The following is a 26,237-nucleotide window of genomic DNA, read 5'->3' as shown; positions in this document are numbered from 1 at the left end:
CTTCCTACCCCACACACTCTTACCCTCCTCATCCTACATCCTCTCAGTCCAACTCTCATCCTGTGGCTAGAAAACAAACCACCTCCAAGAACACACACTAACTCACACACCCACAAACATACACACACAGAGAAACACACACAGACACACAGAAACACACACATTCAACACTCACACATTCACAAACATACACAGAGAAACACACACACTCATACACACAGAAACACACACACTCAACACTCACACACCCACAAACATACACACAAAGAGAAACACACATACTCATACACACACTCATACGCACAAATACAAACACACACACATTTACACACACACAAACACTCCACACACAGTAGGGGGAAGCTCCTGTTGTGAAGACCACATGGAAAAGGAGGGGCAGGGGAAGGAGGTAAAGAGGGAGAAACAGGGAAGACAAAGGACAAAACATCTCTTCAGAGCCACTGCCTGCTTAGCATTTGCTTTTGAGGCCAGAACACAGCTCTAAGACTCGTTTTATAGGTGCTGTGTTTACATCAGTAAATATGGCTCCCTACCTCCTCAAAACAGCAGCAATAAATTATACATCAGGGAGTTTCTAGATCCTCTTCCCATAAAAACCAGTAAGAACTTCCCACAAAGACAAACTAGAGAGGCTCGCATGGGGAAGTAGTACCGACTGGAGAAGAGTGCATTTCGACTCACACTTTTAAGCTAATGAGTTAATTTAGGAAGAAACTAATGAGCACAAACGATGAGTCGGGCACAGCTGACGGAGCAAAAGGTCAAGACAAAAGCCCTGCCTTTATAGATCTTCTACCCCAGTGTATTCAGAGCTTTCCCCCAGATTCGGGCTGTCAATCTGAGGTTGGGTGCATCAGGAGGTAGAATTAAAGTCAATAAAGCTATTTGTAATTATAACACATCATTACTTCCAGGATTTTCCCTGAATGCAGCCTGCAGGCCAATCACTGTTCTAGATGTTGGATCAAATATAAATCCACCCACATTGTACAGTAGCTGTTGACAGGGTTTATCATGACTCCCTGTTACAAGGTCACCACCGGCTCTACCAGCCAAATCCTTGACTCTCAAATCTGGACGGTATCTGCAGAAAGAAGGGTCCAAGACAACAGCGCTCCTGAAGGCACACCTGTCCTGAAACCTGACTTTAGGGCAAGACAGAACTGTGTAGGGTGGAGAGATAGTCGAGAGGTTGCAGGTCATGCGTGCAGCTATGGAAGTGGACTGGAAATAGCACCAGAGAGACTCTTTTCGTGTTCTATAAAGGTATTGCTAATGCTGGGTAATCACATGGAGATAAGTGATTCTGCTGCTCAGCCCAATTAAACATGCTATTTAATATGCTGTGCCTCCAATAGCTCTGATCAATGAGTCATTCTAAGTACTCACTGCCTGAACACTTTAACTTTTCCTCCACCCAAATCTTGTTGATTCTGTATTTCATTTAGCTGGAAATAAAGCTCAATGATACAACAGTTCACAAGGAAAAACATAAAACAGACAAAGAAAAAGCAAATATGATCCCAGACTTGGGAATATTCCCCCCAGGAGGCCAGGGGGCTTACCACTGAACAAGGGAGAATCACGTCACTGGGGCTTTGTTAAATTAACCCAAGGAAATCTCAGAAGTCATCAAGATTTTGGTTATTAAACACACACAAAAAATACTTTTTCCGAATCCTCTCTTCCTCCCCACTCTTTTCCTCCCCGCCTCTGGGAGACTCAGCCACACACGCACAAAAAATACTTTTTCCGAATCCTCTCTTCCTCCCCACTCTTTTCCTCCCCGCCTCTGCGAGACTCAGCCACACACCGTCTTGCTTTCCTACTCTGATTTCTATCACTGACACAGCTAACATCTGTCAGGGATTACTGTGTTGTCTTCCCTTGTCACACTGCTTCACTAACCACCCCTACACCTTGCATACACAGACACACACACACACAGACACACACACACACAATCTCTGCCACAGACTATTGCCATTTTCTCAGTTCTCGCAGGTACAAACTGAGTATATCTGTCCACAGTCACTTAACTAACAGGCTGCAGACTCGGAATTTGAACCGAGTTCTTGCTTGTCGCCAATCCACGGCCGTCCTGTGTCTTACACAGCTGCACAGGACTGCACACGGTGCTTTCTGACCAAAGAGGGCTGAAGTAAACATAGTGAGGCCTCTTACAGGACTATACGGCGACACCAAACGCAGAGGCCACGGACTCCTGATTGATTACCCCCACATCTGGAATCATCACACACATAAGGAAGGCTGTGGTTTCAGAGAAGCCAGACTTGCAGTCCTTCCAGATGTTTTCTAGGGGAGGGGAATTTACAAGAAGGGAGAAGAGAGACTGGAGAAACAAAGCAGGCTTGCTAATAACCTCCTGCTGGGGCCTATCCTCCTGCCTCTACCCTCAGAAGTGGTTTCCCACCTTTAGGCTACAAAACTTAGCTTTCTAATATCAATCTGAAAGATCCCCCGGAGGCAAGAGAACAGGAAGTGCACCTTCATACAGGGGGCCTATTTTAATAGGCATTTTTCAATCAAGGATTATAGAAACCGGAGTCATTTTTAGTTTAGTATCTTACCTTTTAGGATGTGCTGGCTAAACATAAAAGGGCTAAAAAGCAGAAGTATTTCCATGTGCTAACCTCCATGGTGACCTTCAGAATTTCTGACCCAGATGGAACAAGAAATGCAAGTGCTTTCATGATGCGTGTGAGTTGAGTGTTTGACTCTAACATCTGATCCTCTGGAGGACAAGGAAGAGCCTGATGTTCTCAGAGGGCAGGAGGCTGTGCATGTCCACACGCATGGTGTGAGTATTCTCAGAGGGTGGAGGCTGTGCATGTCCTCATGCATGGTGTGAATATTCTCAGAGGGTGGAGGCTGTGCATGTCCGCATGCATCGTGTGAATATTCTCAGAGAGTGGAGGCTGTGCATGTCCACACGCATCGTGTGAATATTCTCAGAGGATGGAGGCTGTGCATGTCCACACGCATTGTGTGAATATTCTCAGAGGGTGGAGGTTGTGTATGCCCACATGCGTGGTGTGAACATTCTCAGAGGGTGGAGGCTGGCACGTGCACATTCATGATGTGAATATTCTCAGAGGGTGGAGGCTGTGCATGTGCACATTCATGGTGTGAACATTCTCAGAGGGTGGAGGCTGTGCATGTGCACATTCATGGTGTGAATATTCTCAGAGGGTGGAGGCTGTGCATGTGCACAAGCATGGTGTGAATATTCTCAGAGGGTGGAGGCTGTGCATGTCCACACGCATGGTGTGAATATTCTCAGAGGGTGGAGGCTGTGCATGTGCACAAGCATGGTGTGAATATTCTCAGAGGGTGGAGGCTGTGCATGTGCACATTCATGGTGTGAATATTCTCAGAGGGTGGAGGCTGTGCATGTGCACAAGCATGGTGTGAATATTCTCAGAGGGTAGAGGCTATGCATGTGCACAAGCATGGTGTGAATATTCCCAGAGGGTGGAGGCTGTGCATGTGCACAAGCATGGTGTGAATATTCTCAGAGGGTAGAGGCTATGCATGTGCACAAGCATGGTGTGAATATTCCCAGAGGGTGGAGGCTGTGCATGTGCACAAGCATGGCGTGAATATTCTCAGAGGGTGGAGGCTGTGCATGTGCACAAGCATGGTGTGAATATTCTCAGAGGGTGGAGGCTGTGCATGTGCACAAGCATGGTGTGAATATTCTCAGAGGGTGGAGGCTGTGCATGTGCACAAGCATGGTGTGAATATTCTCAGAGGGTGGAGGCTGTGCATGTGCACAAGCATGGTGTGAATATTCTCAGAGGGTAGAGGCTGAACATGTGCACTTGTGTGGTGTGAATATTTTCAGAGGGTGGAGGCTGTGCATGTGCACATGCATTATGTCAATAAACTCAAGAGGGTGGAGGCTATGCATGCACATCTCCATGGTGTGAACATTCTCAGAGGGTGGAGGCTGTGCATGTGCACATGCATTATGTCAATAAACTCAAGAGGGTGGAGGCTATGCATGCACATCTCCATGGTGTGAATATTCTCAGAGGGTGGAGGCTGTGCATGTGCACATGCATTATGTCAATAAACTCAAGAGGGTGGAGGCTATGCATGCACATCTCCATGGTGTGAACGTTCTCAGAGGGTGGAGGCTGTGCATGTGCACATGCATTATGTCAATAAACTCAAGAGGGTGGAGGCTATGCATGCACATCTCCATGGTGTGAATATTCTCAGAGGGTGGAGGCTGCACATGTGCACACTCATGAGGTAGATATCCTCAGTGGGTGGACCTGTGTGTGTGCATCTCCATGGTATGGATGTTCTCAGAGGGAGGAGACTGTGCACAAGCATGGTGTGGATGTTCTCAGAGGGAGGAGACTGTGCACAAGCATGGTGTGGATGTTCTCAGAGGGAGGAGACTGTGCACAAGCATGGTGTGGATGTTCTCAGAGGGAGGAGACTGTGCACAAGCATGGTGTGGATGTTCTCAGAGGGAGGAGACTGTGCACAAGCATGGTGTGGATGTTCTCAGAGGGAGGAGGCTGTGCACAAGCATGGTGTGGATGTTCTCAGAGGGAGGAGACTGTGCACAAGCATGGTATGGATGTTCTCAGAGGGAGGAGACTGTGCACAAGCATGGTATGGATGTTCTCAGAGGGAGGGGAGTGTGCACAAGCATGGTGTGGATGTTCTCAGAGGGAGGGGAGTGTGCACAAGCATGGTGTGGATGTTCTCAGAGGGAGGAGACTGTGCACAAGCATGGTGTGGATGTTCTCAGAGGGAGGAGGCTGTGCACAAGCATGGTGTGGATGTTCTCAGAGGGAGGAGGCTGTGCACAAGCATGGTATGGATGTTCTCAGAGGGAGGAGACTGTGCACAAGCATGGTGTGGATGTTCTCAGAGGGAGGAGACTGTGCACAAGCATGGTGTGGATGTTCTCAGAGGGAGGAGACTGTGCACAAGCATGGTGTGGATGTTCTCAGAGGGAGGAGGCTGTGCACAAGCATGGTGTGGATGTTCTCAGAGGGAGGAGGCTGTGCACAAGCATGGTGTGGATGTTCTCAGAGGGAGGAGACTGTGCACAAGCATGGTGTGGATGTTCTCAGAGGGTAGAGTCTGTGCATACAAACGTTGTGGACAGGAGGAAGTACAGAGAGTTAAACCTGGTGCTAAGCCACTCTGTCCCAAAGGACCTGCCTCCCCTTGTCATGGGAAATGGAGAGTGGAGGTGAGAAGGATGGGAAGGAGGAGATTACAACAGATAGCAAAACCGAGTCTCCTGGCTCCACAGAGCCCCCTCATTTCTTCAAGGAGTAATCTGACAGCATACTTTGATTTGAAAACATTATACATCTCAATTGTAATTAAGAAATTCCGACTGGCGTGAATATGTAATATACACTCTGTTTTCGCACATGCCTTTTCTCCCGACAGGCTGGTGCCGACTTTAATTTGGAAGAAATCCATTTTCATACAAAGGTAACCAAGAGTGACAGGAAATAGGAAGCCTACATCATTTATCTTCTGTGAACTTGGAACAAAATCAGTTAATTGCTTTTCTGGGAAGCTATTTTGTAGAATCATGGCATTTCGTTTTTCTACTCACACTTGTGACATAAATGGTGATTTTTTTTTTTTAAGAAAACGCTGGTCATGAAAATGCTATGTTTAATCAATATATCTTAAACTATTTCAGTGCACATTTTAACAAAGCAAATCTAATCACCCAAACAGTTACTCTACACTTGTGGATGAAGTATCAATCACAACTAAAGCTCCTAACACAGTTCATTAACTGACAGTCAAATTTAGAGATCTCTTTCCAGGTCAACAAAGCTATGTGTGATAGGGTTCGCTTCGCCCCTTGGACTTTAAATACGTTCCCATGCCAGCTGTCAGGGGTCTGTGCAGTAGCATATTCAAATCACTGCCGTGAGCAATGAGATGCATAGGCTGTGGAACACCTCTGCAGATACTGCAAACTTCCCAAAAAGCTGACTGTCGTCTATGAGGACACCTTGGCAAGCGGGGGCCTGCATTAATATGCTTCCTTTCGATTCTTCAACCAGCAAGTAAAAATAGTATGCTTTTCCATGGCTCTGTCATGTATGTGCCTACCCCATACAACCCAGAATATAAATAGGTACTAAATTCGGGTCTGATATGAAGTACTTTTCCAAATAAAAGGTTATTATTTTAATAACGATTTCACATTACCCCATGAGTCGTAGACTGGAAGATCGTTAAACTAGGCACACTTGAGTTTCAGTGTCCTCAATGCCCAGGAAGGGTCTTAGAGATGTATTTACATAGATGTATGATTTATAAAACTTGCAAATCCCGCAAAAACTGTATCTGCACCTCTACGTTAACAATCCTCAAAGGCTCCACCTGCAATAATGTTAAGAGCGTGCGTGTGTGTGTGTGTGTAACAAAAATAACTCACTTCAATTGGAAAATATTTGCCATGACCTGTCTTATGATGTTCTAGAATGCATGTTTCAGCCATTTGTTAAGTCCCCTGCCTCTCACCTAACAACAGATACCTTTCCAAGTGGCACTCTAGGGGAGTCTCACTTAATGAGGGGTGGCGTCGAGAATAGGAGACTCAGCTCTAACAACAAAAATATGTTTTTCATTAAACCCAAAACTGAACTGGGATAAACCAGCTAAGAGGCAGGTGTATCGGCTAAGGAATCCTCCTGAGGCCTTTAACTTCCATATCAAACTGCACTAGATTTTTCTACACTAATTACCCATTATTGGAGAGTAAAGAATTATAACAAATAACCTTCTGTGGCAGCAGACAGAATGAAGCCATTGTAAAGGAAAGAGCACAGGCTTGATGGAATATAAAAACAGGCAAAAGAGATTCCAAATTTCTCCATTTTTAAACAAATAACAAGATTGTTCCACTACAAGGATGGTGTAGATGAGAGAATGTTCTTGGGACTAGAAGACTGATTTTAAAATTAGTTGGGACTGTGAACTACATTGCAAATTAAAAGGCTAAGTACTAGAGATGGATTTATTCAATTCATAAAGATAGATATCCTGAAAGCAGAGATCACACTGTAGATTTCTATTATCTCAAGTCACATTGCACCAAGGCATCAATGTGACTTTGTTAGGAGGAAGGTACTTACACAATGCCTAACATCTATTTGCATGCATATTGCATGCATGTGAGTACATGTGTATACACACACACACACACAAACACACACAAACACACAAACACACACACACACTTCCAGTTATCTCCTTATCAATGCATGCCTGGCCTCTTTGACACTCTCAGGATAGAATGTGGGGAGGCAACAGACTCAATTCTCAGTTGAGACACAGTTCTCAATGCTGTGTATAGGAGCAACGGAACAGTTTCTATGTATCACTCTGATTTCTCACATTAGGCCTCCTTCTTTCGGGCATGACCTTGTAATTATCAAACTCGTACAATACATCGTTGTCCCCACTCTGGGATCCTCAGAGGGCATCATGTTGATGTCCAGAGTACTGGTAATTCACCAATCGCCTTCTTAATACCATGCAGGTGTCTGCACAAGGCTACACTGGGTTACCCAGAACTAACGACCTCACTGGATTCTAAATGAGTAAACAGTTACCTAAGAAACCAAAGATGATGCAGTAGGAAAACATAATTTCAGCAACTAGTCAGCTAAAAGGAAAGTTGTAAATGGAACCCTGCTGGCTTATGTTGGTCACCACTGTTCAAGGATGGGCTAAACTTTCTTTGCCAACAAAGATCATTGGATGACAAGTACAGAAGCAAAGAGCCTGAGGAATTCAGTTCAATACTGAGATATCCATGTGTTTCCTACCAACAAAGGCCTAGGGAACAGGTGCAGTTATTTTAAAGTTTGATCCATGTCAGGCAGCCCAACTACCTGTAATTCCGGGTCCCAGGCATCCTACATCTCTGATCTTCATGGGTACCTGCATTCACATGCATATACCCACACACAGATACACACATAATTTTAAAAAAAAAATAATTATTTTTTTAGACGCCTGGAGGAATTACAGTTTGCTTTCATTGTTTCTAATGAATCCTGCTTCCTAATTGCTAGAATACATCATAAACGTGCAATCAAAAGAAGCTACTGGTGCACGTCACCACATATCCTAATTAAAACCTTAGTAAACACCTCCTGGAGTGCAAAAGACTGTCTCTCTCTGAGTGACAATCTCTGGGTAACAAGGTTATCTCCCAAGTGGCCCATGGGGAGTTCCAAGAGAAACGCTATGCTCAGTCTTGTCAAAAACACAACAGGAAATGCCAAATCCTTTGTTTCTTTTGGATAATAAATTGGATTAAGATGTAAAGAACACTCCGGTCACATCATCACTCCATCTTTAAAGAAGAACATGTCAAAGGGAAAAACGGCTTTGCAGTTCCTAAGGACACTGCTAAAGGCAGACGGCCTCACCTCCTGTGCTACTTTGCAGGGAGCAAACAGAAGCAAAGGCACGCAGTCATAACTCCTCTTCGCGTGCTCCTGACAACTATCATCAATCTGGAATACGGCATGTCACGTGCTAAAAGATTGCTTTCCATCCAGATTCACTAGTGGTTCAAGCAGCCAGTCACTGCCTTTCCTACAACCTGTCCAGAGCCAGGCTTGTGTAGAATTCTCAGACTCAATGCATCGACTCCACACATTATGTAATGCAATGAACAGGGTCAAAATGTAAACCAGGAAGAATATGAACTGAAATACTTTATCCATCCGGAGAATGTGCTCACATAGCCGAATATTTTTATATCACAAGAAAAGTCCACGTAAGAATTCTGTTTAACGAATATGAGTGAATCTAAATCACAAGTCTTCTAAAGGAGTGGATATCTAATATACTGGAATATCAACTAGACCCACTATTGATTTAATACTTTACAAATTCTTATAAGACTTCCTTTAAGAAGTTTATCATAAAACTTTTCAAAATTGATAAAAAAATGTTAAGAGTTCTGAGCTATTTTACAGGGAAAAAAAAAACTTAGCTCCTTGAAAGCTGAATTACAGCCTTTGAAGTGGTTTATATTGCTGTTACATATCTTAGTCAATCCCATCTCGTTCATGAAACTCTATGAACTCAACTGAAGGAGGCATTCCTTCCCTAAGTAATTCCTACACATGCACAAACACATACATATATATGTACATATAGTTTCAGTACTTAAGATAATCCTATTATGATGAATTTGAGAATTTTAACAGCTATAACTTTGGTCTGAGGGCTACAAAGCTTATCACATCAACGGAGAGGTGAGAGGGCAGAAACACAAAAACTGCATTTTCATGTCATGCTGCTAATTTGTTGCATGCAACTGACAATGAGAACAGACTCACCTCTCCTTGCTTGGGGATGCTGAACTTAGCAAGCTTGGCTTTGGCTCTGGCTGACTCGGGTTTGTTGCCTGGGACCCCTCTGTAGGATGTGCAGTGCACACCAGTTTCTGTGGATGACTTAAGCTTGGGAGACTCATCAGGAGCCTGGTCTTGGCCGTCCATGGGCCGCACATACGCTGTTGGTTTCTGCTGGACCAGGCTGGGTTTTGAAGCCAAGGATGGAGGAAAGTTCTGAACACAGTGTCCACTGCTGCTGTGCTTGGCCGCCATGGCAGGGGGCCTCTCCTGGGTCTGAAGGCCCGCCTCCACATTGCATACTTGCTTGGCCCTTGTCTGCTGTCTGCCGACACCATCACCAAGCAAGGTCCTGAGAGAGCCCTGTTGTGCTGAGTTGGAAGAAGAAGGCAGTGAGGGTGAGGATGAGGGACTCCACGCACACTGTGGTTCTTTGAGATCTGCGCAAAGCAACTGCCTTATGCCCCTCCTTACCTGCTCTCTGTTGGCCGTCAGACGATGAGTGCCCAGTCTTCTGCCAGCCCATGGTGCCCCTCTTACTCTGCTGCACAGAGACGGCTGCAGGTGTGGAAGACGCAGTGCTACACACAGATGAGGACTGGGGCTGGGCTCTTGACTCAGCTGCAAAATGCTCATCTACCTTGTTCACGGGAGTCTGGGGAACACCCGGCTTGGGGACACCGACGAGATGGCTCTGGTTGGATCTGTCGGTTAAAAAGTCTTTCATTTCGTCATAATTTCCTAATGTATTCTGGATCCGGTTGGAGAGTTCATCCCCCTTGTTAGTCTGGAGAAATAAAAACAAATCCATGATACTATAGAGTCAAGACATAGGTGCCAGTGAAGTAACATGCCCAAAACAGATAGATTCAGAATGAGAGCTGAGGGAGGAAATCCAAGTTTTTTTGGACTCTGAAGATAGCTATAAGCCTCCATTATTCAAGAGCTGGAAACTAGTAATAGATAGCCTTGGGCATATTAAAAAACAAGAAAGCTGTCCTTGGTATATCGCGCCATAACCAAAATATGTTATTTTATATGTATGTAATGTAGAAATTAGAAAATTTACTCTTATAACTTCACAAAATGGTCTATATTGTCTTTCTTGGATTAGATTATGGTTGTTTTGCAGAAACACTAAAAGCTTTTTTTGAAAATTTAGATTTGGCTCAGTATAGGTTTGCTTCCAAATTCTAAATAAGTAATTATTCTTGCCAGGAAACACAGTGTGTCAAGCTAGAGGAACTTGGGTAAACTGAGAAGTAATATAAGATCAAATATGCAAAATTCTCCCACCCTAAACTGTCTGCATTGCATGCATCCTGAAATGTCTGTGAACCTTGGAAGACACTCCATTTTGGAAAAAAGGTGAACTCTGTGAGTACAGCAATCGTGTCTCAGTAGCTGGACTTCGGGTAAAACGAGAAGGGATTTTGCAACATCTTTTTTTAAAAAATTATATAAAGTGTGTCTGTGTGGGAGGGAGGGAAGGAGGGAGAAAGGGAGGGAGGGAGGGAGGGAGGGAGGGAGGGAGGGAGGGACGAAGGGAGGGAGGGACGAAGGGACGAAGGGAGGGAGGGACGAAGGGACGAAGGGAGGGAGGGAAGGAGGGAAGGAGGGAAGGGACAACTTGTAAGATTCAGTTTTCTCCCTCCTCCATCTGGGCCCTAGGGATAAAACTCAGGTCTTCAGGCTTGGTAGCTGCCACCTCCCCTCACTGCACAGTCCTGAAAAACCCCAATTTCATTAGCCCTAACAGGTGCCTTGATCCTTGCATGGACCACAGATATCAACTATCTAACCTAAACCCTTTTAAATAGTTTTTAAGAGCTCAGAAAACGTAACAGATGGCATTAATCTTAAAACCAAAGAGATGAAGTCTGAATTATTGATAAAAATCCTAATAAGTGAGTCTTAGTGTCACACTTCACCGATGAAGTAAAGGAGCCCACGGAGCCTTGCAAGCTAAATATCATTATTTAGGGGTGGGGCTATCTTCCCTGGCTAAACAGACCAAACACTAACTGGAGTTTCTTGTCGACTCCTTCACAGGACATTCCTGGCAGCTACAGGGGAGGTGAACAGCTGAAAACCATCTACCTTGTAGGGTTCACTGAAGAGAGAGTAACTGGAATTAAAGCCGCCACTGTCCTGCTGCGCTTCCTGGCTTCTTCTTTCTCGTTCTTTCCTCCGTAATGCACTCCTATCTGGTTCATAGACGCTGCACCAGGAGAAAGGAAAGAGAACAACCCCCAAATTAAAGAGCCAAGCCCAAAGTCACAGACACCCGGTTAAAGGACAAATGGCAATGACCACAGGAACACAGATGAGCTTAAAGTCTGGCTCGGAAGGCCAACTGAACTCCATGCCTGAGAGTCACATTCTCCCAGAGGAAAAATCCGCAGGACAAGTTCCAACCAGACTTAGACTCCTCTGCCTGGTAGTGCAAGAAAGGAACTATGTAAGCAACTCTGACAGCAGACTGAGCACCTTGCTCGGGCCCGCGGTAATTACTTGGATGTGTAAATAGAAATTATGAGCCTACTTCCTCTCATGACACTGCCTCTGAGTGTTATATGGGAATGCGCCTGGCTGGGATTGTGTGTGTGTGTGGCATGTCTGTGTTTCTGCAGTGATTCTATCATTAACTAGCTCCCCAAAGAGCTGTTAAAACCCATGCTGCAGTGGGTTTCACAGTTACGAGCCTTCTCCTGATCTCTGCTAATCAGTCAAGTCGGCAAACGACAACGGAATCAATTCTTCCTTTTGATATATCTGACACTATCACGCCTCCCAACTGTAAGAAAAGAAAATGCGCTAGGAGAAAGGGGTACAGGCGGCAAAGGAAGGATGGAAAACTGAATTATATCACTATCATCATGAACTAAGCCTTTTGGCCGAAGACAATGAATCATCTATTTGCCAAAATACAATCACGGAATGGCCAGACACCAAACCATTGGAAGTACGAAGAGGGAAGTAAAGTGTGCCATTCCCCTCCTAAGGAGAAAATAAAGGGGCTAATACAACTAGTGATGAGAAAGTGTTCTCTTCCTAATGAAAGGAAACACACTGGCCTCCGGGCCTAGTGTAAGCGTGCGGCGATCAGGGAAACACGCATCCCCAAGAATGCCCTCATTTCCCAGCAGAAGTAAAGAACGAGAGTGACCCAGTCATCATGTGGTCTAGGGAGCAGAGAGGTGAGCTGGGAGCCAAGACACCTACCCACTAATTAAAATTCTCCATGGTCCAGAGAGGAGATTTTTAAAAAGCCACCCCACCTCTTTACCCCTCAGTGTCTCCATTATGAGGCAGGGATTTCTTAGGGCATTGCTGTACGGTCAATGATGGTAGTTGAGAAGAAAGTGTTGAGACATTTAGGAGTCTTGAAATCCGGAGTACGGCTATTAACATATGGTTAAAAATAAAAGGATCTGTGGGTTCAAAAGAACTTTGTGAAAATAGTAATATTTTAAAAGTTAAATAGTTAAAAACACGGTGATAAAAAAAAAAGTACTCCTCATGCCAGTTCAGTCCATGTGGCCAGGACATATTTAAAGTCACTGTCCGTGAGGTGACACTACACTTGCTTGTGGCAAGGCTACTCTTGCCCCTGAGGCATTTAATTTAAATTTAAAATTAGGGGATGCTAAAATATCCGAGCAAGGAGGTCATTAGCATTTTAATTCATCCTCTTAGTACATTACCCAAAGTTATTAAGCTTGAGAGCCCAACCAGTGTCCTTGCATAAAAAAATCCTCTACCAATAGAGAGGCTCGGCCTTCCAATGTCACAGCCATCTTCTGAGCATGGCTGAGGTGATGGCAACCAACCCAATAGGGACCCTCTACACACTCATTCACAGAACCTGGCTTCCAAGCCAAGGGAGCCGCTGTTACTGGTAGCTGCTGGCCAGATGAACCCCCCGACTTCTATAAACAACCCCATGGGTTTTACACAATGACAAGATGGAAGACACACGATGTATGATAGAATCATGAAGTGGACTTTAAACAACAGGGGACTATTATCAACTTCTATCTTTAGAATGACGTCGACTGGCATTTACAAATAAAGAAAGGAAGGAAAAAAGGAATGGAGGGAGGGAGGGAGGGAGGGAGGGAGGGAGGGAGGGAGGGAGGGAGAGAGGGAGAGAGGGAGAGAGGGAAGGAGGGAGGAGAGCGGGCCTTGCATTACATGCATCAGAACTTCCCTTCTCTGCAGCACATACAACACTGACAGTATGAAAGTAGCACCTGGGTGCGCTACCCGTCAGACAGACACGTCTACACACGTCATGCAGGCCACCCTTAGCCAGGCCAACTAAACACAGGACTGGGGGGGGATGTATGGAGTGCCTTATGGAGGATGAACAGGCAGGTGGTCGTTCATGACAGTGGTTGGGCTTCTGAAGAGGCCCCCACACCCAAAGTTATACCTCCTGCATCTGCTGGCTGATGACTGAAATTCCAGAACTAGGGAATCATTCCTCTGGCTTAAGATGTCTTCACCCCTGTAAAAAATACAAACACCACAAGAAGAGAAAACACTTTAAACCTGAAGAGCCTGCATTTAGTATCTGTGTATGGACAGGCCTGAGAAGCATTTCCCTCAAAGGCCTAAGGGAAGCACCAAACAGAAGGTGCAAGAAAAAAAAAAGGTTATGAGCAGAGAAAAAGTTAAATGTCTAAGATCAAAGGGTGGACACCAAAGTCAGATCAGTGGCTATCAGACCCAGTGTATTTCCGGGGTTTTAGAATAAGAGTCAGATCAGAATTTAGGAAATTTGGAGAAGAGTGAGCTCTTCCTGCTTAAATAAACCCCTCACTCCCAGCCTCTTTGGATTTGAAGAGACAAAACAAAACCATTTTAAAATGCAGCCCACGGCTAGACAAAAGTTTCCTACGTGCTTCTGCCTGGATGACCGGACTATGGCTTCTGGCAGAAAAAACCGAACACCCTTAGGACATCAAAAGGTCGATGCTATGCATCCAGGCCATTAGGTGACACCACATGGCCCAGCGCAGGATCACTCTCTTGTCGTCAGAGGAGAGGAAAGGAAGCACAGAAAGAAGCCCTGCTTCCCAGTGCCATTTCTTTGGTCTGTGCTTCATGGAGCTCTGTAGCCTCCACCGAGCAGAGGCTTTTTCAAAGGCGACACACCCATCCGCCTAGTTAAGAACCACAGTCCTCCTGTGCTATGACAGGCCTGAGGAGCGAAAATATCACCTGCTTACAGCAAATGACACTCTAAGAGAAAGGCGGGACTTCGCAATTTCCATCTCTCCCTGGATGTCTTTACCTTCACCTTTCCACCAATGCTCACACAGGCAGCAGCTGCTTGACTAGTCCACCTCTGCAGTAATTACAGGAAGAACCCGTGCAGGCGCGCAGGCGTGCAGCAGCCAGCACAGGGCCTTTCTCTTCATTTCTCACCATGAAAGAGCGGCTCCCACCCCTCACTCCCATGCCTCTGGAGCAATGTGAAGCTTATGCCATCTGCTTTAGTAGCAAAGAAGCCATTTCCCTCCAGGTGCAAAGTTGGGTCAGCTTCCTGGGGATGAGGGACCAGTTTTAGATAATCCTCGTTCCTGGCAGGCTGGTGTACCTGTTAAAGTTAGTAAATGCCACGCTGTTTCTTCCCGGCTAACAGATGGTAGAATCTCTATCAACTGTTAAGTTTTTCCTTGTTTCCATAAAAATTACAAGAGTCATATTCCTCAAATGTATATCACCAAATGCATTTATTTATTTTGCACAGAAGTGTGGTAGTCAACTGCCATAATGTTATTTATTATTTATTACAAATGCATAGCAAACCCAGAAAAATGAATCTTTGAAATCAACTCCTTCTAAAAGACTTATTTTTAGGTTTTATAAAAATAAAAACAATAATAAAATATTTCTGATTATTCTTCATTTACTTGATTTTAATCTTTTAAGCCAAGTCCCATGGAGAACTGGCCAAAGCCAGTCACGGTACATAAGAGGAAACATCCAGACAAGAAAGCATCATCATCTCCAAAACTCATCTATTCCTAACTGCAAGGCAAGGACATGAACTAAACAACAATGTTTGTGAACCTAGCGGCTTCTTCCTTTTGCTGAGGAAAACAATCAACCACCCACCCATATGCCCATTAAGTGTCCTTACAATATCGGTTAGACACGGATAGAAAGGGTTGATATTATTACTAGACTAATGTTTCAAAATGAAGACCTCTCCATCATGGTCACACATGTCCATAACCCCAATCCCTGGAAGGTGGGAACAAGAGGATGTGAGACCTATCTCAAATAAACCAAAACAAAGCAGGGAACTTAGGATAAGAGTTAGACATCAAAAATATGGGGGGTTTTGTAGTTTTTTATATTGATTTTATTGAGCTTGACATTTTTCTCTGCTCCCCTCCTTGCCTCTCCCTTCCCTTTCAATCTTCTCGCATGGTCCCCATGCTCCCAATTTACTCAGGAGATCTTGTCTTTTTCTACTTCCCATGTAGATTAGATGCATGTAAGTCTCTCTTAGTGTCCTCGTTGTTGTCTAGGTTCTCTGGGACTGTGATTTGCAGGTTGGTTTTCTATGTTTAAAACCACCTATGAGTGAGTACATATGATAACTGTCTTTCTGGGTCTGGGTTACCTCACTCAATATGATGTTTTCTAGCTCCATCCATTTGCCTGCAAATATCAAGATGTTGTTATTTCAGAATATATGTTTTAAAAGGACATCATGCAAGAGAGACAAGTGTTTTGGACTCCCAAAATATTTTATTCCTCTCTCCCAAGAGATGAGGAGCTGCCCACAAACCAAGAGATAGCTGAGCTATCTAAAGCCCAGGTCCATAAAAGATGAGGATGAATGAACAACAAACACAGGCCTCACAGAAGCAAACAGGACAGATGAAACCAAGAGGAGCTATTTCCCATGCAAAAAGAACAATGAAGAAAAGTATGGTAGCAGTTATAATTTCTTAACAGTTTCCAAGCAACAGAAAATTATCTTTTCCTAACACACACACACACACACACACACGTTACCACACAACCTAGAACTACAGCACAGACAAACAACAAAATTACAGACTGTAAACAGTGCTAACTAGGCTGATGGCATCGTCAATGTCGTCAGAACACTGCCCACTCATTAGCCTACCCCAGTCTCTCTACGCTGCCCTCCATGGAAGAAAGGGTGCTGATGAGTACAGCCAACAACGCCAGCTGAGCCCAGCGCTTGACCTAGAGGACTCAGCTGGCCAGGAAGAGCTGTCTCCTCCCTGGTGTACTCACTCATGTGCAGCCCACCCACATAGGAATGCTCATTCCAAATAAACTGTCATTTCCCATGGAGGAGGCTTGTCAGCAAAGGGTGTATGGAGCCAACTTCAGCCCTTGACTGGAATCATGTTTTACTCTTTATACGAAAATCGTCCTAACTTCTGGTAAGTCTCCAGAGTGGGGGTTCTGCATTCATCATTTTCTGTTGTTATAACAACATACCTGAGGCCATGTACCTTATGAAGAAATGAGGTTCATTTAGTTTGGGAGGCTGAAAGTCCAAGGTCAAGGGGCCGCATCTATTTAATCATCAGCGAAGGCCTTCTGGCTACACGATAGCATAATAGACGGCATCATATGGAGTACGTACAACAGAGAGAGCCAGAGGCCTCTCCACCCAGGCCCACTTTTGCAGCAGCTCACTCTTGGAACTAACCAGAGTCTAGAGAAGCATATAGCCCCTTTCTACAGTGACCATCTAGACTAGACCCCACTTTTTCAAAAGTTCCAGCCCCTCAATACTACCAAGCTGGACACCTTGCTTCCATCATGGGGACCTCTGGGGAATTTACTCAAACCATCTCCCAATCACATCAGGGACGAGGCAAGAGCTGAGTTTAAGAGGTGAGAGTGGCCATCTCTTGTCCTGTAAAGAATGCTGGCCGGCTAACCATAAGTTTAAAAGGCTCCTTTCAAATACCAGAAATATGGCTCAGTCCATAACCAATTCCTGAATTCCAGATGTGAGGGAGACGATCGGAGCTATGACCAATCCCCCCTACTGCTGAGAAGCTGTCTCAGAAAGAGGAGAGAAAGGAGAAGGCGCTCATTCATCAGCAGTGTGAGTACCAGGTCTTCCAGGCACTGGAGATGACAACACAGACCGGGGTGGGAATGGGATGTAGATCGGCTCTGGGCTGGGCCTAGGAGAGGGTTGGGGAGAAGAAGAACCATCCAGGGTACAGAGACACAGATTGCTGCTGATTAGCTTTAAGAGTTGGGGAGGTGACCTTTGCCCTTGGCAAACAACCTGACTTCCTTAGCTAGAATTCTATTTTTCAGAACTTCACACCCTTGTTTGCCTGCCGCTAGCCTGCCATTGCTGCTTCCTCCACAATGGGTTTCTCTGGTCCCTTCCCCAAAGCAGTGGATGAAAAGCACTGCAAACACCCTTCCCTTCTTACATTCTCCATCAAAGATGGCTGAGTAGCCTGCTTCACAGACCGTTTTTCAGTGCCTGGCCAGCACACCGACAGGGGCATGGCCACCAAGAGGGAGAAGGAAAGCCATGGGCGGCAAGGAGAAGACTGTGCCTCGCAGACCGCTGCTCTCAGCTGGCAACATCAAACACTCCAAATTTATAACAATTGTTTTAGATTTAATGAGTCAAACTAATTACCATCTTTTGTTACTTATAAAGCAAACATTAAAAGATCAGTAGTCCTGTCTCCAAAGAGAGGAAAGCAAGGCAGTCAAAATGTTACTTGTAAATCCCCTCCATCTATAGAGGTGCTGGGCAGAAAGGCAACCGGGATTAAAGAGAGAAGCCATTAAAGGGGTGAGGGGCGAGGTGGGATGGAGCTCCAGTTTGGAAAAAAGACAAAGTCCCCAGCTGCAGCCCCTTAAGGCTCTAAGCGGAGCTTATGAGGGGGCTGGTGAGGCTGGTAATGAGGGCAGTAACATCAGTGAGGGGCAGAAGGCCTGTTGAGGGCATGGGTGGCAATGGTTGTAGGCAACGGTTAATTTTGATGCAACCTAGAATCCCTTGCGAAGAGGGTTTTAGTGGGGGATTATCTAGATCAGGCTGGCCTATGGGCGTGTCTGAGGGGGATGTCTTGATTATTAATTGATGTAGAAAAACCCAGCCCACTGTGGGCAGCACCATGTCACAGGCTGGGTCCTGGACTATGTGAGAGTAGAAAAATCCAGTAAAGAAGCAAGGAAGAGTCTGTTCTCTCTCTGCGCTAGACGGTAGGTTCGGTAGGACTAGTTATCTGAGTTCTTACCTTGGCATTCTTTCCCACAATGACGGACTGACCATGACTTGGAATTGTCAGTTGGAGCAGGGTGAGATGGGTGTGCGGTGCGGTGGAGGCTGGTGGCGGTGGTGAGGGTGGCAGTAACAGAACAGTGACGGCGGCAAAGGGTGGCGGTGGTGAGGAACGATGACGGTGACGATGGTAAGGAACGAGAGGACGGTGGTAAGGCTACAATATCCAATGATAGTTACAGGCTTGAGGGAGCTGGTGAGGGAAGTAACCAAGGTGACAGTGGCAGTGGTCACATGCCTGCTAAGGAGTGCAAACCACTCATTAACGTGCACAGCAGTCCCCCGAGTCCCTCAAGAGCATCACTGTGTCTCTGCTCGCTTATTCTGGCTTTTCCTTTTGGAGTAAAGCAATTTCAGCTCCACGTTCATTCTGCTTGCCAGTCTTATGCAAGCTGCCTGCATCAGCCTGGAAGTGTATATCCCCCTCTTCCTTGTTTGTCTCCAACCGCAAAGATTATCTCCATCTTATTATCTTCCGTCTGGAGGGAATCCTCTGAGAGCATTTATAGACCTCAGCCTTCGGTCTTCTGACTGCTCTTGCAGAAAAGCAATGAAGCTGAAGGCATTCCACACCTGAGTCACCTCAATACCGTATTTTGGGGGTAACTGTAACATCACACCTAGACAAAACCACCCACAAACATCCCAAGTAAATTTGAAGGTGATGTGTGCAATCTTCCCAGACACATCTGACTTGTGTTAAATTTTCCAATAACAACAGCTACTCCAAATGGACTTCACATGAATTATTTCATTTAATAATCCTGAAACTCCCAAGAGCCATTATCCTCATTTTCCAATGAAGAAAACAAGAGGCTCTAAGGTTAACTAACTTGCCCCATCCCACAGGCAGCCAGTAGCAGCTCTGCAGTTAGAAGCCCGGCAGTCTGGCACCAGACTTAGAATTCCTAGACTCCATTGCTCTGCCTCCCTAGGGACAGCCCCCTGACAGGCTTTGACAAATGGTGCCCCCATCCTTTGTTAGTAAATGCCAAGCTGAGGGGTGTTAATTTTCAAATAGTGAAAATTCTGCTCATTCTTTTAAGGTCTGCTCTTGGATTGATACAATGTTACAAATTCTATAGGGAAAAAAGGACAACCCCCCCCTCCAAAGAAAAAACTTGCCATAATCACTTCCAGTGAAAAAACACTAGCAATGATCCAATATCCTGTCCCTGAACATCCTCACATTTCAAGAGCTTTAATTTAAATCCATTTCCCTAGATTATCCCATCCTTAAGGTGGAATTCTGTACGTGGAATTTCTTAGAAATTATATAATACCATAATAAAAGTATTTTGTAACTAGCACAGCAGAGTAGATGCTGTGACCTGGAACGAAAACACCTCACACCAAGTTTTTACTGATCATTTTCTGGGTCCAAACGCCATTCTATCTCCCTGGAAATGAAGACTTTCAAATCTCTCTCGTAAATATCCTCCGGTGAGTTCTGAGAGCGAGAGATGACAGACAAATGACAGCTTTGCATTTCCAAGGGTTAAATGTTTTTCCTGAGGGAGCCTAAGCCTCCATGCCACGAGAACAAGTGTCAGGCGCTAATGGAATTGTTCCATGATAAATAAACTGCCAGGCTGGATGACAAGCAGCTTTCAAAGAGGCTTTCCATATAGTCTAACCAGCAGAAGTTAATTTGAGTTTCTTACCAGGACCTTCTTCCTTCACAGTATAAAAGTGCCTGGGGATGAAGCAATTACTCTGATTTACCATCTTCTCCTTGGTAGAATATAAAGATGCTGCAAACCTCACAAAAGCAGTAACTTAGCCAAATGGGACTCGCTTGCAAAGTCCCTACTATGCTATTTCCAAGAGTTCCCGCCCTGGCAGCAGCACAGAGTTGCTATCAATCACTGGTACCCAAGTGGAGGAGGGCGGAGGAGGATGCTTCCTCTCAGGGCTGTGCATGTTAGAGCCCATAAATCATTTTTCCTCCAGCAAATTCTCAGTTAAATTTCATCTTCGCTTTGCAGCATGTTTCTCAATTTCAGCTTCTGGGAAGTTGAAGAGTCATTTACAGATGTGTCACGTTTTACAGCATGCCTGTGTTTTAACCAGTATGCTTGCCCACACATTCACTGCCTTGGCCACTCTGGGTCATGAGCTTGGGCCTCGGGCTTGAGAGTATAAGGGTGGCCAAGCTGATACTACAAGGAGATCAGGCTTCTGGGTACAGAGCTGGAAATACTGAGTTTTAAGGAATGGGCTGTGCTCTCCTGAATCCAACCCTTCAACTTGTCTGCCCAGAACCACCAACTGGTGGAAAGCGGCTTTCTGCAAGGGAATGAGTCAATTCGGCTACTTCTAGCTGCGGCACTGAATTAATTTACCTGTCAGGTGCAGAACTATTTGACGGCCAGGAGGAAATCAAGCACAGCCAACTTCAAAAAGGATACACATAGGCCCAGATACCATCGGGTAATACAGTCAGCCTAACAGAACAACACTTGGGATCTTCCACACAGAAAACATGACTGGGAACTACGAGAATAACTGTTGTTACAGGAAAGTGGGGGAAGGCTCTGTTTTGGTTCAGGACAGCTCATCAGCTTAACTGGAAACCTCAGTAGATCAACAGGGCGAGGAAGAATAAGGTGAAATTTTTGTAATGCCCTCAGGCCCCGGCAGAGAACAAATAACATTCCCTGAGAGATGAGGCTGTGATCATCACAAAGCTGGACAGAGATGCAAAGCAGAAGCTCAGCTCAATGTTGCAGAGCATCTACCAAACCTGGCAGATGCTCGCACTACTTTGTGTCCTGCGATCCCCTCCTCACCTACTGCAGCCACTACTTCATTCCTCCCCGCCCCCTCCCACTTTCCATAGACTGACTTAGCACCACTTTCCCCGTTTTCCCACGGTCTTGGTGTTTTGCTGGCCCCTCTCATGCTGCTCTTCCCTGTCTGCCAGTTTGGTGCAGAGCTTTCTACACTTGCTGGCTCTCCCCAATGCTCGGTCTCCTCTGCTGTTTACAGGTAGCTTTCTTTGCAGGACCAATCCAGGGCTATCTTCACTTCCTCCTCACTGCTAACACTGTCTTGGCCTGGTGTCCGTTCCTGAACCCTGAGGTACTAAGCACTCCTGGGCCCCTTCTGCTTCCCCTGTACCACTCAGGGCTTAAAATGAAGCCTCCATCTAGACTAGATCTCTCCTCCCATGACAGTCTTTCTGCCCTGTTGTGAGATATTGCTCTTGTATACTGTAAAGATGTGTCACTCGTATTAGTTTAATAAAATGTTGATTGGCCAGCAGCCCGGCAGGAATTTTAGGCAGGACAACCAGACTAGGAGAATTCTGGGACAAGGAAAGGAAGAGATGCAGTTGTCATCCAGAAGCAGAGTAAGCAAGATGAGAATGCCTTACTGAGAAAAGGTACCAAGCCACGTGGTTAAACACAGACAAGAATTTGGGTTAATTTAAGTTGTAAGAGCTAGTTAATAATAAGCCTGAGCTTTATGATTCTGGAACTTAACCATCATGGAAATCATATTTACAGGTGATTTTTGAGCAGCTGCCTGGAGATGGAGGCTTCTAAAGGAAGTTTATACTTACTCTCATGTTTTAACCCCTGTCTGTAAACCTGTTATATAGCAATTACCACTGTTTAAAAAAACACTTTAGTAAATAACCACATAAATACAAAAGTGAGAGAAAAACCCATGTGCCATAAACACCATCATGATCAGTTTAAAGACCTTTCATTGGTAACTTAAAAAAATGTGGGGCTTAGAAATTTTCAACAATTTTCCCAAAGCACAAAATCATTACAATCAGGATTTTCATTCTATACCAATTGTGGATAGTAGAAACAACGTAAGCTTTAAAATGCTATACTTTCAATTTAAAAAATATGTACACTTATATGTAAAAAATATGTAACAAGCAAAGCACCTGCTAGACATGAAGAAAAAAAGTCTGTGACTACAGCCTCCACACAGGAATAGTGGAGAACATGTCTCTGGCTTCCAGTGGTGAAAACTCTGCAGTCAGCTGAGCTTGACTAAGAGGAAAACATTAAGAAGTATGAATCATCTGAACTCCGTGGCTCTGTAACTCATTTTGTGTTACAGACAGTAGAGATGATTAATTCTAAATATCCATATAACACAGTGGCAGCAAAGCAAGGGGTCTTCCCATAGCTGACACCTCACTCACAATTCCCATTCCCATGAGGCATATGATCTATCACAAAAGTACTTTTTTACCCCAAAAACATTATATATGATGGGACTACGATCATATGCATGGTGCTAAGTATCACAACCCTTCAAGAGATACTGCAAAGAGGACTTGGGGCCTACCATGCTTCCTCTGCTTTTCTGCTCCTTCCAAACTCTTTCCCTCGCCTTCCCGCCACTTCTCTTTATGCTCCATACACAATCAACTAAGTGTAATGGGAGTGGGGGGAGTAAATACAAACAGCTCCGTGATACTAGCATAAATCTGCTAATGTAAAAAGGTCTTACAAGGAAAGCAAGGGTTGGGCAATCTAAAACAGGCAAGGTGGACATTTGGTAGCACATAACCAGACAGTCATCAAAGAGACATTTCGCATCTCAATTCTCTCCTGTCTTGGTCTCTGTCTAGACAGCATCTCTTAGTCCTCCACTGAGTCAGCAGGAGGCCACCAGTTCTGCTAGCTTCTGGCTTCTCAGGGGGCTTCCCTCATTAGAATTTCAGAGTCTATGGCTGTGAGAATTAGCTGAGCTTTGTAAGACTGGCACAAAGTCCACAGAAGTGCCATCTTATCCTTTTAAATCAAAAGTCTGTGTGTGTTAACAGAGGATAATTTCCTAATGGGAAGCATATTATAGGTTGACCTTCTCTAATCTGAAAATCCATAATCTAAAACATTCTAAAATCTGAAAACATTTTGTAAGCCATCAAGATGGCACCAGAGTCTACCTGGACCTCATATGGTAGGCCAGAGTCAAAACACAATGTACTAAGAGTATTGTACAAAATTACCCTCTGGCTATGTGTAAAAGATACACGCTAAATAAATGAATTCCATGCCACACTTATGTCCTGTTCCCAGAGTATATCTTTATTATATACAGAAATATTTCTTAATTAAAAACTGGACATCTAAACACTTTTCCTCCCAAGCATTTTGGATAAAGGATACCCAAGCAGGAAAAAGTTATCAAACTTGAAGATTTCTTGAATAAGAAGCAAACAACTTGGAAGCAGAGAAAAGGTAAGACAGAGGAAAGAGTCTCATTGAACCAGAACGTTTCTTATCAGTGGACCCATAATTACCAAGGCCCTGAATCATTTAAAAGCTGGGCCTGGAATGAGGAGACCCAGTAACAGCCAAGGAATGGATAAGCCAGGAGCCACTCTGTGCCTTAGGCCTCCTGGTCAAGCACAGGTAATAAAACTAATCCACACATCGACCAGTTTCTAGGAAGCAAATGAGGTAATGAAGAGAAATATGTGAAAACATCAAAGTGCTCTGTCAATGTGAAATATTACTAATGCCTGGATACGTGGTGACTAAAACACCCACCATGAAGAAAGAAAACCCAGCCTTCCCCATCTCAGACAGCAACCTGGGCAGCCCATCATTATATACAGACCTTGATAGAATATTATATTTAGAACTGTATACCAAGCATGTGCAGGATTTCACTTCAGCGTTACATATTAATTGTAACACAAAAGCAAATTTAAAACCAATTAACTATTGAATCTTAAGGGAACGGTGAAGAAATTATAGTGCTACACACAAGTGAAAACTATGTAGCCATGGATGGAATGGATCTAAATGTGAAGATATGAAAATATTCAAAATGCATATTAAGTAGGAAAAAAGTTGTAGAAGAACATAGACTCCTTTATGTAAAACAGTCTGTGCATGAAGGCTTTAAGATAACATCTCTGAGAAGAAGCATGGAGCACTGACTAAAAAGGGAAGAGATTACATTCAGCTTCTATTAGCGGCTATATAAGCACTTACTGCTTTTCTACTTCAATATACTGTCTTTAAAATATGGAGGAGGATGAGAGTTTTCTGTTCTCTGACTCCTGAACTAGCAACACGTACAATGCAAAATTAAGATAATTTATTTTTAAGTATACCACAGGATTATGTGCCACTTCAAGACCAGAATCCTTGTTCTTCTCTATTTAGGATGAGCTAAACCATTCTTTTTACAAATGTTATCTGTAGACTTTGACTCCAAACAAACACTATGCTGTTCAAAGAAATCCTTATTCTCTCTGTACTGAGGCATATGGTTTTGTTTGGGGAAAAAATACTCTATTTATCTTAATAGTGACAAGCTGCATCTACTCCAACAAACTATAACTTTCAGTGAAATAATCTACATTCTTTTCAAAGATGACACAAGGCAGTAGGTCTTCAGTTCTTCATGAACTCAACTTGTCTCCTTCTTCCAAGAAAGAAAAAAAGACTACCCACCAGTGCACAGAGGTGCCTGGGACTTCTGACTTGTAGAAGCAAATTACTAGATGACAAGGACATTAAGAACTCTGGACTCTACTCTCCTGGCTACAGACGGACTGACAGCCCGCTCCCTACTTGGCCTCTCCCCATTCAAATCTCTATCTTTATAATCCCTCCAGTACTTTTTGGTTTTTGTATAAAGCCACCTCTTTAATCTTTCAGTAAGCCAAACCTTGTTTACCACTTGAGAATGGATAATTCCTATTAAGTCAATAATTAGTAAACTGGATTTTTAGATCAAAGTAACTTATTCTTAAGATTACAGCGTGCTTCCTTTTTTCCCCAAATATTTATATTCTGAGCAGTTGTCACTGACTAGTGTCCACAGATCTTCCATACCAAGGAAGCAATCAATAACGCCACACCACTCTAGCATTGACTTTGAGCGTGTCACATTTTCTTGAAGGTTAAGATTAACAGACTCTCATCCTTTCTCTATGAAAATATTTGTAATTCTAAAACTTCAACATGCCATTTCCTGGTCACATAAAAATTATTAAATACCTTGAATTCTTGAAAGAATAATAAATATTGAGAGCTACATATTTTCATTGATAATCAGAAAAATGCAAAAAAGGTAAAACCATTTTTCCCTATATTATTGGAAAAGATTTTCCAAAATGACTTAGAGAAGTCTTATTCGGTGGGGCTCACTGCCAGGTGACCCTGGTAGCCCACACAGTTGATGGGAGATATCAGAGTAGACTTAATGAAGATAATTTTGTAACCTGAAACATATTTATAGGACTTTAAAAAAGAAACTCTACCCTTAAAAATCTCTCCCTAGGAATATAAACAAAGTAGACGGTCAAAAATCTGTGGATTTATATCCTCTCATTTTCATTAAGGGGTTTTATATGTAAGAGAAAGAACTAGAAAAAACTATAATGTGCAATAATCAGAAAATAATTAAATCCTTATTTATAGAACCATAAAACTCTTGTACTTGAATATTCAATGACACAGGAAATGCATGGTCCAATGTTAAATGAGAAAAAA

General features: G+C 44.1%; 1 protein-coding gene across 6 annotated transcripts in view; it reads right to left on the bottom strand.

The window, feature by feature from the left end:
- Aff3 (ALF transcription elongation factor 3) overlaps nucleotides 1–26,237 on the bottom strand; it is a 498,774-nt gene that overhangs the window by 362,834 nt on the left and 109,703 nt on the right. For 4 of the 6 annotated variants that reach the window (XM_075980378.1, XM_075980381.1, XM_075980380.1 and 1 more), the window contains exons 3-6: nucleotides 13,861–13,935; nucleotides 11,523–11,643; nucleotides 9,897–10,209; nucleotides 9,408–9,793 (exon numbers count right to left, since the gene is read on the bottom strand). In XM_075980378.1, the coding sequence (XP_075836493.1) occupies nucleotides 9,408–9,793; nucleotides 9,897–10,209; nucleotides 11,523–11,643; nucleotides 13,861–13,935 (895 nt within the window). The remainder of the gene's footprint in view (nucleotides 1–9,407; nucleotides 9,794–9,896; nucleotides 10,210–11,522; nucleotides 11,644–13,860; nucleotides 13,936–26,237) is intronic. The other 2 variants (XM_075980382.1, XM_075980383.1) reach the window with 2 other exon arrangements.

The sequence above is a fragment of the Microtus pennsylvanicus genome, chromosome 7 (genome assembly GCF_037038515.1).
Source record: "Microtus pennsylvanicus isolate mMicPen1 chromosome 7, mMicPen1.hap1, whole genome shotgun sequence".
Lineage (NCBI taxonomy): Eukaryota > Metazoa > Chordata > Mammalia > Rodentia > Cricetidae > Microtus > Microtus pennsylvanicus.
The sequence above is the reverse complement of the archived record's forward strand: the minus strand, read 5'-3'. Positions and strand labels throughout refer to the sequence as shown.